We start from the raw sequence: 16,027 nt of genomic DNA, 5'->3' as shown, positions 1-16,027 counted from the left end.
ATTTTTTTTAAAATATTTCATTTAACTGTTAGCCAGGTCAACATGAGAAACTTAAAATACTGGCTTCTGCAGCTAACGCAGTAGTCTTCTCTGTCATTTTCCTGTTTGTTCATAATCTGGAAAAGAAAAACAAGCTTTCCTGCTTTTTCAGGTCCCAAATGATTTCTCACTTTCTGCACTGGCAGAAGCAGCTACTGCTCTTACAAGAGAGATTATCACTTCAACAGTCTCTGAATCCAAGTGCTTAACTGACTTCCACCAGTTCATTGATGTGACTTTTTAAAAAACGTCATCAGCAAACATATATTTCTTGAATGGTTCACCCTAAGTTCTGAAGTTTATTATAGTTGGCATTATGGAGGGCTGATTGCTGGATGTCCATGTCCTGGCCAACTCCTCTTCTTCAGCAGTTAAGGTTTGACCCTGATATTGAGTATTGAGAATATTTGCAAGACAATGAGTTGGAGATAACGCTTTTCCCATTCATTTTTTTTAAGGCTTGTAATTTAACTCTGTCATTGCATATTTCTCTTTAAGATCTTACTCAGTTCCTTCCAGACTTCAGCAGCATCAGCAATAAAACTATTTCCCTGCAGTTTCTTCAAGGCTACAGAAATAAGCTTCAGGGTACCAGCATGTGTTCAACATTTGTCTTGAACCCAATGTTGAGAACTTTGGCTATGACAGTGCCATCTGTTTTTTCACAGTTTTGTTCACAAACTGTCATCAGATTAGGCCAGTTCTTGAAAACTCAAAACAGTCCACTATTGAGTTCCATCGCACATCTTGTGGGGGAATTACCTTGGTTCCTCCTACTTTTTTCAGAGCAGCTGCTGCAAAATGGTTGTTACGGAAGTATTTTACAATTTCAACAACATTAGCCTTTATTTCTGGCACCTCCTAGCCAAAGACTTCAGAGTTCATCAAATGAGCACTGCAACCGTATGTTGTCAGCTTGGAACTCTCTTCGCTTTCTCCGAAACTTCTCATCTTGGATACATTTGCAACATTGTCTGTGACCCAGCTGCATACTAGACATTTGAATTTTTTTCAGTTTGTTACAGCTTTTACTGCTGCTACTTGTAAGTATTCTGCTGTGTGTGCATATCCTGACGTGTCGGTTGTTTCTCTAAGGAAGACATTCCTTCTTCTGTTGTCATAGAAGCACATACAACAGAATCATTGTGGACATTGCTCCACCTGTCAAGACTCGGGTTAACAATTTTACCGTCTAGACCTTTTGCACACTGCTCAATTTCTCTTTCATACACTTGATCCAGCAATTTTCCTGTGACATCTGCTCTGTTGGGTGTACTGTATCCTCATCTTAATGACTGAACTATGTTAATGAAGTGTGGGTTCTCAATCATACGGAAAGGAGAGTTTGTTGCATAAACAAACTGGGCAATTTTTTCATCTATTACCTCTTTTTATAATCTTCTGGTTCTTATCATAAACTTCTCTGTTTCTGGATGATGGAGACTTCTTCCTTTTTTGCGCTACACGTGATAACTGGCTGTGTGACTTACATGATGTGACTGAAACACTATCGTTGGCAGATGACTCTAAAACTATATAAAATGGTGATGACCTTGAAGGTGGATAGTCTTCAAAATTCTATATGTTGAGCATGGATTCTCCTAAACAAAATAAGTCAATGCAGTTATTTAATTATTACCATACAGCTCATTTAGTATTACTCATTGCATTCACTGACAATCAATACTACTTTAAAGGAGAAATTATAAAAGGGAAGATTGGCCTATTTCAACTTTTTATTTTTTATCATAATTGCATCTAAAATGATGATACCATAGAATAACAACTATATATTTTTGCTCAAACATGAGAAATCAAAACTTCCAGAAGGAAGACAGGCAATTCTTAAGACAGAAGTATGAAATAAAAGTTTACCAACCTGAAGATCCTGCATGTTCCTTTCATCTTCAACGCAGCTTCCTCCTGAGAACGAGCACTTCTCATGTTGTTTCATTCAGGCAACCAGGTCTTGCATTTCTTTGTTGCACTGTTTGCATTTTGCATGCATGCCTGTCTTACCCACAGGTAAACGAACTTTATTAAGATATTCCCAAACTGCATCTCTTTTATCGGCCTGCTGCCATTATAGGTTTTTTCCCCTTCTGGTGAGAGAATGGTATGATAGATAGATCTCAAATCAATGAAAGCTACATTCAGAAAGACCTCAAGACTTTTGGAATATGCTGCTCAACCAGTTTCACTTCTTTTTCTTCTACTGCTTCTCTTTTTCTCTCACATTTGTCTCCAGACTTCTTCTTCTCCTTGCCTAGATCTATTTTGCCTCCAGCAATTTTAGAAAGAGGTAAGGGATTAACTCTGTGTACATACATTTGTAGAGGGACGATAGGGTTGAGGTCTTTTCTCATCGCTATATTTATTTATTTAAAATATTTTTGCTATTAATAGCAAAAATATCTTTTGGAGACACATTTGCAGTCTGAGAACTGCAAAACTAAGCATCTCTGATAATGCTCGTTCTAGAAGATACTGAGTCCCATTGAGTAGATAGAAAGATTAACCTAAATCTATACAGAAGCCCCTCAAACCCCAGAACATTGGGTCCCTAATTCATGAACTATTAGAACTCATTTACAAACCTTTTCTTAAACATTACAATAATATATTGTCTTATACTGTAGAATTTGAATTTATAATCCCTATTCCATGATGAGATACATTATAGCTCAAAGATATCTTAATTAAAATTATCTTTAGGTAGGTTTTTTCCTCAAAAAGCATTGTATCAAAAAAAATCCAATTTAAATCAAAATTCCAGGAAACTTGACTTGGCATTCTCCATGTCACCAGTGATTAAGGTATTTTGATATCAATTGCCGGTTTGGAATCAGGTATTCCCTTTTCTTGACCCATCTTCCCAGTGCCCATTAAGACTGTAACTGATGGGTCACTCTGTTCCAGGGCATGCATTCCATGCTTTCTGGATACCATCAGATAAGTCAGAACTCTGACACTGGGCATTGTCAACTGAGCTTAGATCAAGTTATCTTGCTTGTTGTTTTAGTCACAAGCCAAAGTAGGAAACCTTCCTTTTTTTAATGGCGAGCTTTGCATAGAAATAAAACTCCAAAAGAGAGACTAGATCTGCAGCAGCATCTAAGGGGTTGCTCCAACTTGAACAAAGTTAGCTCTCTCCTCCCCCTGCCATTGTCTTTTAGATTAAGGGTATTACTTCTAGAATCTATCTCCATTGCCCCTTCCCCAGAAGTCACTGCAGCTGAAGAGTATAAAGTCACTTGAAACAAAGGTGAAGTTTGGCTGTTTTTTTTTTTTTTCTTTTTCAACATTAATCCAGTTTCAAATTTGACAAGTTGCCCAGTAGTCTAGACTCATTTTGCATTTCCTTTAGTCCCTTCTTGTCCCCTGTCCTTTTGAAGATTGAGTCACAAAAGGAAAGATGGAGAGACTACTTTGAAGAGAGGTTGACCATCAGCTTCTGTTCTTCAAGGGCGTTACTCAACTACAAGTTTCTTAAACATTGCTGTTGAGGGGTCAAGTAAGGTACTATGCTGACTCCTATGTTAGCGTAGACATGGACAGGTTGTGGTCAGCACTATGTTCAGCTAATTCCCTGCTTAGTTAAGTTCTAACACAAGACAAAGCTCAAGGAATGTAACCTGGCTTCCTCGCCCAACTTAGTTAACAGTTCTGCTGTTTTAAGAGCTCTAGAAGGTTTAATGGAAGGAATTAAAGCAGATTGGGATTGCACAGCTTCTTATGATCTCCAAATAGTCAATGCTGAAAGAGGGCATTTGCACTGTCCCAACAAGCACTGCTTTTCCAGAAAGGTTCCAGAAGCTCAGTTGCACAGGGGGTCCTTATCACAAGTGTTACTGTATCATGGCAATACTTAAAAGAATGGTTAGTGGTGAGTTTTAATTGCTAGAGTAACTGGATGTTCTCATACTCAATATAAATGTCTAATCTTTTTCAACTCCCACTTGGCTCTTTATCTTAATGCCTTTTGGCCAAGTGCTGCATGGTTGTTTTATGCTGTGAAGATATTTCCTTACAGTTCTTAAAGTAGTTTTTTTTCAGCTTCATTAGGTATCCCCTTGTATTGAGGATAAATAGGAATACCTGGTATATCTTTCAACGTTGAGGTTGAAATGGAGTTTGGAATTCTGTTTTTGCAATGGAAATTATATGGGGGCCTGCTATAGTGGTGAATACCCTAAAGTAATCTAATCTGAGCATGAAGATTGAGTTGAGAAACTTGAACTGGTGATGAAATAGGTACTTGTATTGCCCTACAAGATGTAGTACAACATGACTTTTAAGTTATCCATTTTCTGTTTATAGACAATTGTTGATTTCCTCATGTTAATGTGTAGTTGCATCATGGTAACCCCTCAGAAGTAACTTAGTTCTTTCTCTGCACAGATCTAGGTCAAGGAGGAGTTCTCGTAGACACTATACAAGATCACGCTCTCGTTCCCGCTCTCACAGGAGGTCCCGGAGCAGGTCTTATAGTCGGGATTATCGACGACGACACAGTCACAGCCATTCTCCTATGTCTACTCGTAGGCGTCATGTTGGAAACAGGGTAAGACTGTTATTTTAACACATTGGGATTGTTAAATGTAGCAGTTTATGCGTGTATTGCAATTTTCAATCTGTTTGTCCTTCCCCTTGAACTAAGGAATCTATAAAAGCAATCTGCTTCTCAGATTTGTAAACTAAATTTAATCTTCATGGTGTACTATATTAATAAAAATTCACAGCAAAACATGAGAAGTTTGTTTGTAACTATAAATTACCACATTTTAAATGTTACGTTATGATGATATGAATAATTTCTGGAAGAAAATTGTGATCTTAGGTACTTGTAAGTTTTTTGTCTTCTGTGTGTTCTGTTTAACGTACTGAAGTACGAGTTACCCACTCATAATAATGTTTGGACCTTCAGATATTTCTTATTTGATCACATTTGAGCTTGTAATTTTTGAAGTTTCACAGTGCTTACAGTAACTTAAGGTGCCTGTTCACTGAAAGTTGTACGTTAATGTAGACATTTTCTAAACAAATGTTGACTGACTATTAGCACACAATTAAATTAAGATGATGGTGGTTCTCTCTTAAACAGGTCTGACAATTACCTTTTTTTTTTTTTGTAGGTTTCAGAATTAATAAACTAGATTTGTTGCATCAGTCTCTTGAAATACACAGCATTTTGTCATAGATTCAGGCACCTTAAACCCTGAAGCTTTCTATTAAAATCTTTTAAAGGGTACAGTCAAAGTTGGTAGGCCCTTTAATTTATCTGCCTTGTTTGCAAAGTCCATGTAATTTTTGTTGCCAAACGAATGCTTTTTTTTCTTGTACTTAAAAAAGCGACTAATACAGTCCTGATTCAAGAACATCCCTTCAATAACAAATAAATGTACATACCCACTCGAGATAAAATATTCACTAAAGAAATAGGCTTAATATTTGAGTTTCCAAAGTTTCCTAAACAGGACACGGGGGGGCGGGATTGGGGAATGAAAACTGCCTTGATGTCTTCGTTAAACGAACAAATTAGCTTGACTAAAAAGTCATGTGTATTCTCAACCCTCTAAAATAAGGAACAAAGTAAACGCCAAACTACTCCAATATAGAGGTGCTCGCAGACCAATATACAGATTTTCGTATTCACCAGTCAGCACCCTATTCTGTGGATAGACTATTGGATGCTTCCAAACAGTCCCCACTACAAAGTTTGGCATGGGAATTGTGTGCTCCTCTTGGGGTGAGAAATGCAAAACATGTTTTTTGAAAGCTAAGTCTGAAGATTTGTTCCTAACACGTCTCTTGTAAGTAAAACTAGCTTCTTAGATAGCAGTAGATTTTTCTGTCTTGAAGTCATGCCAAATCAACTCACATTTATAAAGTAACTGTATTGCTAAAAGTTTGGAAGGAGAAACTTTTTTTTTTTTTTTTTTCTTCTTCTTCTTCTAGGCAAATCCTGACCCAAACTGTTGTCTCGGAGTGTTTGGATTGAGTCTATACACCACAGAAAGGGACCTGAGAGAAGTGTTCTCCAAGTATGGCCCAATTGCTGATGTTTCCATTGTGTATGACCAGCAGTCTCGGCGTTCAAGAGGATTTGCATTTGTGTATTTTGAAAATGTTGATGATGCAAAGGAGGTAAGCTGGAATATATAATGCTTTTAAAATTTGCAATTCCCAGCTGTTAAAAACTTATTCCTGTATAACTAGTACATAGCCCTGTAAACTGTGATTTTTTTTTGATTTTTTTTTTGATTTTTTTTTTTTAAAACCTGTGTTTGAAACAGTGTAGAAAAGGAATTAAGGTACAGTATAGCCCTGTAAAATGTGATTTTTTTTTGATTTTTTTTTTGATTTTTTTTTTTTAAAACCTGTGTTTGAAACAGTGTAGAAAAGGAATTAAGGTACAGTATTCATTAATACTTGAAATTGCTGTAATGAAAATATGCACCTGAACAAGAACAGCAATCTTGGAAGCACTGGCATTTGTTTTCTGTAGTCTGTTAACAATTCTTCAAAATAACTGACGGACTTATGAATGTATTTACTTGAACTGATTTGACCAATTGGTTAAAAGGCAAGCGTCTGAAAGGAATGATTTAGTGATAACTATTTCAAATACCACAGGTTAAAATTTCAGTAAATTTCAGGTCAATTCAGTCCTATGTTGATGAGAAATTATTAGATCCTGTCCCTTGTTGGTATCTCGGCACAAAATAAAGGTGTGAGTTATGCTTTAAACAGAAATACAAGGTAAATCTCCAGTTGTACCAGAGTTACCATCTTAAATACAAACTCAATTTGAAGATGTGTGTACGGTTACCTGAAGCAAACTACTGGGACCACCGACACACTGGTTGTAATAGTCGCAGATGGCAAATGGATCCAGTATGAGGTTTGCTTCAATGAAACATGCATTAGGAAAGTAACCCTTCAGAAGAAGTGGATGCTACCTATAGAGCCTCGAGACAAGCAGTAAAGAAGGCAAGAAACCTAGCTTTGGATACACTGTATAATGAGATGCACAACTTCTCAATTTGCCAAAAAGGAAATATATATGATCTCATGGACAAGAAACAAGAGGAAGATGACAAAGTGAAGACACCATTCATAAAGGATGCAGGGGTCTTGTATGTAACTGACAGCAAAAATTCTGGGGGTCTACTTAATGTGGAAAAAACCTTTTTGTATGCTGTATTGTCATACGAAGCAATAATTAGGAAAGTAGATGCTTTTGAGGTCTGCCCACAGGTCACCTGGAAAAGCAGCAGGTCCAGATGAAGCAATGGTGGAAATAATCCAAGCCTTAAGAGAGGCTTGGGTACATTGGCTCACGCAGATTCTGCACTCTGTGAAGAAAAGATAATTCCATATTGGTACCGATATACAAACACACAAGTGACCTAGACAACTGTTAGAAACTTCTGTGCCTCTGTGTGAAACTGAGAATAATAGCTGCATTCTCTGAAATGTGTAGCCCATTTAAGGAATAAAGCAGTTTGGCTTTAGAAAAGGAAAATAGTGTATTCATTGGCAGACAGTTGATGATGATAAAGCTGGAAGAAAATATCTAGCCTGGTTCATTGGTTGGGCTTTTCTGTTGTGTGGTTTTTTGTTGTGTGTTGTTTTTTTTGTTTTTTTTTTAATTTAGAGAGAGAGCATCTGGCAAAATACATACATGACTGCTGGTGCTTCTCTAATTCTATGAGGTACTGGAGGATCTTGTCCAGATCGTGATGGGTTTGTATGAGGATTCCGTGAGAAAAGAGCCAGTTGCCCTTCAGTGTTTCAAGGAAGGCTTTAAGGTGAAGGTTGAACTCCACCAGGGATTAGTGCTTAGTTCATTACTGTTCATAATTGTGAGACTTCATAGGTAAGTAAATCCAAATTGAAGGTTGTATGAAGAGCTGTACAAATTAAATTTTGCTAATGGCCGTTGGTGAGGAAGATTTGGTCCAGGCAATTGATGTTGGCAATAGGAAACTAAAAAACTATATAGTGTCAAAATGAGTAAAGAAAAGAGAAATCACGTGGGTGATTTGCTCAGAACTACGACAGATGAATATCAACACTGAGGGCCAGCACCTAAACCGGGTGGTATCTGTGTTTATCTGGTGGGGCTGGTTAGTGACAAATAGAGGAATCGGAGAACCATAACCAAGACAGCTGAGCATGGGGGAAGTCTGGTGCAAGGTAAATGGAGTGACTCTAATAAATGAAGGCCCAGATTACATATGGGGCAACTATAGAAAACCATGGTAAGACCGGCTGTTCTGTGTGGATCAGAGAGATGGGTAACCAAAGAGAGGCACTTGAGAAGACTTGAAGTTATTGAAATGAGATGTTTGAGGGGAAACCTTGGAGGACCACATGTGGAATGATGTCATCAGGCATGAAACCAAGGTTTGCGGTATCTGAGAGAAGCTATTAAAGAAGCTGAGAAGGCATCAGCATGTACAAATATATGAAAGACATCCCATTAGGGAGACATCTGAGACTAGAGTTTGCGGGCTGAGAACAAGAGGACAGCCAAGTAAACGGTGGATGGACTATAAGGGAGGATGAAGTGGATATGGAGCAAGCATTGGACTGGCAAACTTGGAAAAGACAGATCAACGATGCAACCCCAGCTAGTTGAGAAAGGAGGAGTAGTCGATAGAAACCTGTGTTAGCAGTTATTAACTTGAAGTTAATCTGTTTGCAGTTAAAACTATCTAAATCATGATTGTTTCACTCCATATAGGCTAAAGAGCGTGCCAATGGAATGGAACTTGATGGGAGAAGAATCCGGGTAGATTTCTCCATAACAAAAAGGCCTCACACCCCTACACCTGGAATCTACATGGGGAGACCAACTTAGTAAGTTACTTCAGAAATTGAGTAGCACAAGTGGCATAAAGGAAATGCACATTTAGTTTGCCAAGTAGTCTTCATTTTATTTTGCAAAATTATCTGTGCTCTTGCAGGAATTCTGTATCAATACAATCCTTATATTTTGTTTGTTTGTTTGTTTTTTGTTTAATGTCCTAGACTTCCAAAAGTACACATGCAACTCTTGGTATATGGGCATAAAATAGTAGTGCACCTTGATTTGTGTATTTGCACCAAATGTTAAAATGATGCCAGTCAACATTGCGGCTACATATCAAACACTGTCAGGAAAAAAGAGTAATCTAAAAATTCTATTTTCAGATAAAGCAACCTTTAAAATGTCAAATGATGGCACTTATTAGCAAAGTAACTGCCACTCAGTTTATGAAAATAACTACACAAAAGTTTGTCATCGTTGAAGCAAATTCCATAACTTTTATTTAATCCTTACTTGTGGGTAGCCCTCATAGGTTGTATGCTTCTTCCAACTGTGAAAAGTCGAGATGCATTTGTGTACAATAATTTACTGACTTGTAACTTTTTTTGTGTTTAGATAACCATAAATAAAAATAAAACTACATGAACTTTTTTCACTTACTGGTAATACAACACTTGAATGCTTTTAAAAAACCTAATGCACCAAAAATGCATCAATGTCAGTACTTTGTATCTACCTGTCTAATGTTCCTTAATTTAGTCGGTTCTTAACTTGCTTCCAATTGGCAGATGTGACTTGTCCAGATCTAGCAGCATAATTGTTTTCCATGGGAAATGGTGCCTGGAAAACCAAGAGGGTGTGGGCAGTTGGAGGCCAACAGTAGGAGAAGCCATACATACCCAGAAATGTTAAACTTGTAGCTTTAAATCTGAGCTTGCGATCTAAAAAGCTTGCATTAAAAACTTTGGTTTCATACCTTCAAATGCACATGAGAACTAAGATCTCATGTTGAAAGACTTGAAGAAAACATTTTTGTCGGCTGACAGCTTTTTTGAAAAGTCAGTTTAGTAGCTGTGTAACTAAAAACTGTTTTCATATGTTTTAAGTCGCTGCTGTGGGTTGGACTAGATGACCTCCCAACGTCTCTTCCAAGCCTAATCTTCTATGATACTAGGCTCACTGAGGAAAAATCCTTCCAAAAGGAACTCCCTCCCACCCCACCCCCGTAAGTTACAAATAGGTGAAAGATGTCTTAGAAAAGAATTCCTCCTGCAATATTTAAACTTAGTGTTCATGTCAAAAAGTTACATCCAGATTAAGTTTGCAGTTACACTTCTGACCACCTTATTTGAAGATTCCTACAGTACTGTTAGCTCAGCCAGGCTGGCCTGTATGCAGTATTTTATATTTTTGTAACTTTGTTTCACTGTTCCATGCAGTGGCAGCTCCCGACGAAGAGATTACTATGACAGAGGGTATGACAGAGGATATGATGATCGTGAATATTACAGCAGATCTTATAGGTGAGCCACTAGTAACAAATAACAAAATATGTGCAGATCATCTTGGGCTAGAATTTCTCTTGAATCTCCTACTTTTTGGAAGTAAATTATTTGCATTTCTTTTTAACTTATTAAATGTTATAACTGTACCTTTTGAAACTCATTTGAAGTCACTGTTTTACAACCAAGTTCTAGTTTTGAAATCTTTGGTCTTTACTGCAAATAATTGTTGTTTGCCATCTGTTGTTTGTGATGTACAGCCAGTGTGACAGACAGATCAGAATTTAGTTTGAATGAGATCTTATTTCAACATAAATAGTCCATAATGCTATACTTACATGTATATCTGTATAATTTTAATAGCTTAATAGTGTCTATGTTGTAACTACTTCAGCTTTAAGAGCAAGCACACATACACATCTCTTCTGTACGCTGGCCCAAAAAGGGGGGAAGAAGAAAAATCTCTAAGAGACAGCAGTGGTGAAAGTACTAGTTTAGACCTCTGCCACTTGCGTTTTCCCATCTGGTGGTCTAGCCATGCTCTGGAGAAACGTAGTGAATACAGCGGTAAAAATAGCAGTGACCACCAATGCTCAAAGTTATTGCCACTTGGAGTACAACAGTGGAAGATTTATTTTGAAAGGTAGAGTGTACATCTATCCTATGAAAATGTCACACAGCCTTTCTACAAAACGGAGGGCGATTGTATTTCACGGCTTCATATCTATCAGCTAACTCCTTGGCACCCATAGTTAGATTTTCCTGTTGTAAAGCCTGTTATGCGCAACAGTTGCTTCAGGATTCACCAACACAGCAACTAACTGTAGGAAATGAGAAGATAAAACAAGTTAAGGGCGAAAGTGAAACCTTAGACACATGCAGTGTTGAATTGTCGATAAAACTCTGTAGAATGCAGGGGTAGTGTAGGAACTTTGGATTCTATGATATAGACAAAAGGGTAGAGGGCAACTGTTTAAAGTGGCAGTGCTAACGAGGCTTAATAGCAGTTTTATTTTGCAAAGGATTTAAGTCTGACAGACCTAGCGTGGTTGTACTTTACGTGACTGAAAGTTCATAGTTAACATATGTTGGCATAGATAAATTGTAGAACTGTTTTGAAATTTATTTAAAACACACATGAAAATAGCCAGTTGGTGGTGGTCTTGATGAAAAATGTCATGTTACATCTGAATTTTCAGATTGGTCACGTGAACAAACTTGGACCACGTAACAGAGTCAAGACACAATTTAAATGTTAAGCTAATATCTAGTAGTTCATTTTCTTTGTGTGTATTTTAATGACTTCCTATCATCAGGCCTGAGGCAGATTTTGTGCAATTATGAGGTTTTAAAACTTTTATTCCTTAGCTGTCACTCCTTCTAAGACAACCGTACTTTATTTTATCTCCTTCTCTATCTAACCATACCTGCTCTCCATTGTATCTCATCTGGGCAATAGTGCTTACAGCCCTGTCAGCAGCAGTGGATTCAGAGAGACAGGCATTTCATCATACAGAAATTTTTATAACCTCACAATATCAACCAAAATTTATAAGTCGTACACATTCCCCCATCTCCATATATTCATCTTCCTAGCCACTATTTTCTCCTCCCCTTTACCTGTTACATACTTCTAGAACAAGAGTGTATCATGCTTTTAGAACAGAAATGCTTGGTAAGAATACCGGAACTCACCTTATGTAATTTCAACAAACTGTCTGGGCCTCAATCTTTCCAACTACCCTTACTTAAAAATAAGCAGATAGCTTTTGGATTTTACCTTGTCCTGCAGCATATTTACAGCCTTTATCATAATTGTGGCTTAGCCTCAGCTTCAATCTTACTTCCAATGTCTGGATGTTTAAGAATCTACCAGTTGTCCTTATAGCTAAAATGCCTTCTCTTTTTGACGTTAGAACTTATCTCCCTCACACTATGTATGTATATATGTGTACTGTATTACCATAGTGCCTAGGAACCCTAGTCGTGGAGCAGGTCCCCATTGTGTTAAGGAAATGTACTTTCGCCTAGCCAGGTCTTAGGGAACTAGGAATGTTGTCACAAATGAAGTAATATAAATCACATTTTTGCTGCAAGCAGACACTAATTACATACATTGGTGCTGTACTAGTCTTTAGAAAAAATAGTAAGGAATTCCTAATTAGAAATATTCAGTATGTGGTCTCCTTTCCTGCCTATCTCTCACTGGAAGTGTTAATTTTTATCATTTTGCTTCTGGCCTCCGAGAAGTAAAGCTAAAGGTCTTCGAATATCCACTCTCCTTCTTCTTCCTCCTCCTCCTCCTCCGCCGNGTGAATAAGTTAACACTCCTAGGCCCCTATCCCCCCATAATCCAAATTACAAGATGACTGGCCTTCTCCCAGGGAGACCAGTCAAGTGGCTTTGTCTGCATTCTACGTCTTCACTCTAAGATGTTGTCTAGTGATGACTCCCAAACTCCCAGTTTGACCATTTAGCCACCTGCTCAGCCTTTGACATCTCCAAGTAAACTCTTTTCCATTAGGGCCAAAGGATCAATGTGAAAGGGCAGAGCTGAGGCCTCATCTGTGCTGTAAATAAGCACTGAGATTGCAGTGATGAGCAGGAGCAGAGAGGAAAGCAGAATGGAGAGACCTATGTTAGACTACCTATGTAACTTCAAACAGAAAAATTATCAAAATAGTGTGTTCATTCCAAAGTAATCAACTCCTTATTTTTCTAACACTTCCTTCCTTTCCTGCTTCCTTCCCTCATTTGAGTCTCGTCTAGAACTTGGATTATAATGTCTTTGGACCAGAGACCATATCTTATTTGCATTGCAAGACTCCTGGCATGTTTGTAGATGGTATACAACGTATGATGTTTACAGTATATTTTAATTGTCTACCCTATACCACATATGACCACTTCCACACTACATAATTAAGACAGTTTCATTAAAATAATGAAAATTTTACTAGCTCGTGCGTGAAATCTTATGCAAATGAACTGATCTTACTTGTCTCATTTCAAAACATAACTACTGCTCCCTGGTGAGTGAGCAAGTGCAAATTTTTGCACAGAGTAGTGTGACTGCATTTGCTTCAATTTAAAATGGAAGATAATCTCAAACTGCTCCTACCTGGAGGATAGGAAATTATAACGGACAATATTGGTAAACCGGACCATGAGACTCCCTCAGCTTTCCCAGACACTTTGTAATTTTTGCCAAGCCATGCTTGGCATGGTACACAAATGAACTGTGATGAGACGGGTAGCTTACACTTACGCAATGCAGCAAATTTTATTTAGATATTTTCTTGTCTTTCCTGTGTGATCCAACTGTAGTTTTATATTCAATATAACACTGTTTTCCCTGTTTTATACCTTTGAAAATAATAAAGTGCAAAAAAAGTTATTTTGCTTCTGTCTTCACAGAGGAGGTGGTGGAGGAGGAGGAGGAGGATGGAGAGCTGCCCAGGACAGGGATCAGATCTACAGGTATTCTTGGATAGGATTTAGTATCCAAAGAACAGTAGAAATGTTCATGAAACAGCCTGCCTAAAAAATTCAAACAGCTGAGGCCTAATGTACATCTGAAAGCATTAAAAGAAAGTGGAATAGTCACTGGTGAACAAATACAATTCTTCAGCGAGCCACAGAACTCATTAAAACAGAAGGCCACCGGGTTAAAATTATATAAGCTGGTGATTGAGTTTACACATAGAAAATTCACAATCTGTCAAAGAGTTACGAATTTTTCAGTTACTCTTAAACTATTCTGTGGACTTTAGTGCTGGGGGACAGGACCCAGTTGGGGGGGGGGGAACAAATGTAGAGAGCCTTGATTTGGGGGGCCTGGCTAACTTTTGACCAGCCCAGAGATTGCAGCTATTGGTGTTAACTATTCATCTCCAAACAAATATTTAAATTAGAAACAAATCTAAAATAAGAGGTATTGGTTTGTTCTTCTTCGAGTGCTTGCTCATATCCATTCCAGTTAGGTGTGTGCGCGCCGCGTGCACGTTCGTCGGAAGATTTTTACTAAAGGATGTCACGTGGGAGGGACAGGTGCTGACGGCGAGCCCATGGAGGTGCTGAAAAACCATGGTCAGAGTCTCTGACTCTACAGACTTTCCCACTTGGCACCTGGACCGGTACGGAAGGCGCACGACCTGAAACGAGATCGACCTCCTACTACAGCGGTGCCGGGGTCGACCGAACCTCGAGGACGGAGCATACAGCAGTCATAGCCTGTTAGCGGTGATGGGAGCCAGACGTGCCGAGATTTACGGGTCAGTGATGGATAGGTATCAAGGGCTGACCGCGCCAGTGGTCAGCATGTCGGTGCCGGGCGATCCGCTTAGACAGCTCCCTGTCCGTGCGTGCAGATTGCACGGAGCAGTAGGGCAGGAGCTTGACACGGCACGCCGCCTGCGGGGGAGCAGTCAGGCACTGGATTCGACGGCCTTTGGGACCGGATCAACAGTGCCAGCGTCGCCGGTGCCTCTGAGGTATTGGTGCCGCAATCCAATGGATGAGCCCTCTGGCTGCGTGCCGTTGGCACGGAAGCAGCAGGAGCAGGAAGCTCAACCATGGCGCGTGCTCGGGGAGCAGTCAGCATTTGGTCCGATGCCCTTGTGGACCGGATCACTGTGCCGATGTTGTCGTGCCGCGGCAGGAGTCTGCCGGGCGATCCGAGGTAGATGCGCTCTTCTGGCTGCGGTGCCGTTGGCATGGAAGCAGCGGAGCAGGAAGCTCAACCACAAGCGCATTGCCGGAGCGCGCAGGCACCGATTCGACGGCCTTGTGGACCGGGATCGACGGGTCGACGTAGGCGGTGCGCGGCAGTCGGTGCCGGGCGATCCGATTAGACGAGCTCACTGGCTGCGTTGCAGAATGGCACGGAAGCCGCAGGAGCAGGAAGCTCAACCACGCGCATGCTGCCGGGGAGCGGCCAGGCACTGGATTCGACAGCCCGCGGACCGAATCAGGTGCCGGCTCCTCAGTGTCTCTGCACGTGTCAGTGCGGGCGAATCCAACTGTGATGAGCTCTGGCTGCGGTGCTGTTGGCACGGAAGCAGCAGGACAGGAGCTCAACCACGGCGCGTGCCGGGGAGCTGTCGTCACTAGTAGGAGGATCGTGGGCTTCCTCAAAAACTCAGAAGGGATGGAGTGCCGAGTCGACTCGTTGGCCGCACGGCGGTGCCAGTGGTCGGTGCCGAGGAGCGCTTCTGTCCGCCGAGTAGCCCGCGCTTGTGCAGAAGTGGAGGGAAATGAAAGTTGCCGCTCCCTGTGTTGTCGTTAAACGCGTGCAAATGGGCACTTATCTGCGATCCCCGAGGCACCTACACAGGAGTCGTTGTGGATTTCCTGTCAGGAAGGCCGGGCGGCCGCAGGCACGGATACAAACCGGTGAGCCGGGCATGGGTCAGGCACGGTTGCAGGAAGGCTACTCCCGAACCCCCGCTAAGTATCATTAAACTAACTATTAAGAAAAACTATAAGGATTTAAACTGTATTACACAGACTACGAGTAGCTAGGAGCGGGGTCAGCTCATGCCGCTCACTGTTCCAACGACCGACAGGGCGTAGAAGGAACTAAGGGCGGCTGGGCACGGGGTATATATCCGGCACCTAGCGGCGCCACTCCAGGGGCGCCCTTGCCGACCCACCGAGTGTTGCTAGG

General features: G+C 40.2%; 1 protein-coding gene across 1 annotated transcript in view; it reads left to right on the top strand.

Moving 5' to 3' along the window:
* TRA2B (transformer 2 beta homolog) overlaps nt 1-16,027 on the top strand; it is a 35,994-nt gene that overhangs the window by 17,439 nt on the left and 2,528 nt on the right. The window contains exons 3-7 of the mRNA XM_075068607.1: nt 4,441-4,603; nt 5,998-6,186; nt 8,792-8,907; nt 10,297-10,380; nt 13,777-13,839. Of these exons, the coding sequence (XP_074924708.1) occupies nt 4,441-4,603; nt 5,998-6,186; nt 8,792-8,907; nt 10,297-10,380; nt 13,777-13,839 (615 nt within the window). The remainder of the gene's footprint in view (nt 1-4,440; nt 4,604-5,997; nt 6,187-8,791; nt 8,908-10,296; nt 10,381-13,776; nt 13,840-16,027) is intronic.

This window comes from Chelonoidis abingdonii, chromosome 8 (genome assembly GCF_003597395.2).
Source record: "Chelonoidis abingdonii isolate Lonesome George chromosome 8, CheloAbing_2.0, whole genome shotgun sequence".
In the NCBI taxonomy this organism is placed as follows: Eukaryota; Metazoa; Chordata; order Testudines; family Testudinidae; genus Chelonoidis; species Chelonoidis abingdonii.
This window is presented reverse-complemented; position numbering and strand designations above follow the sequence as displayed.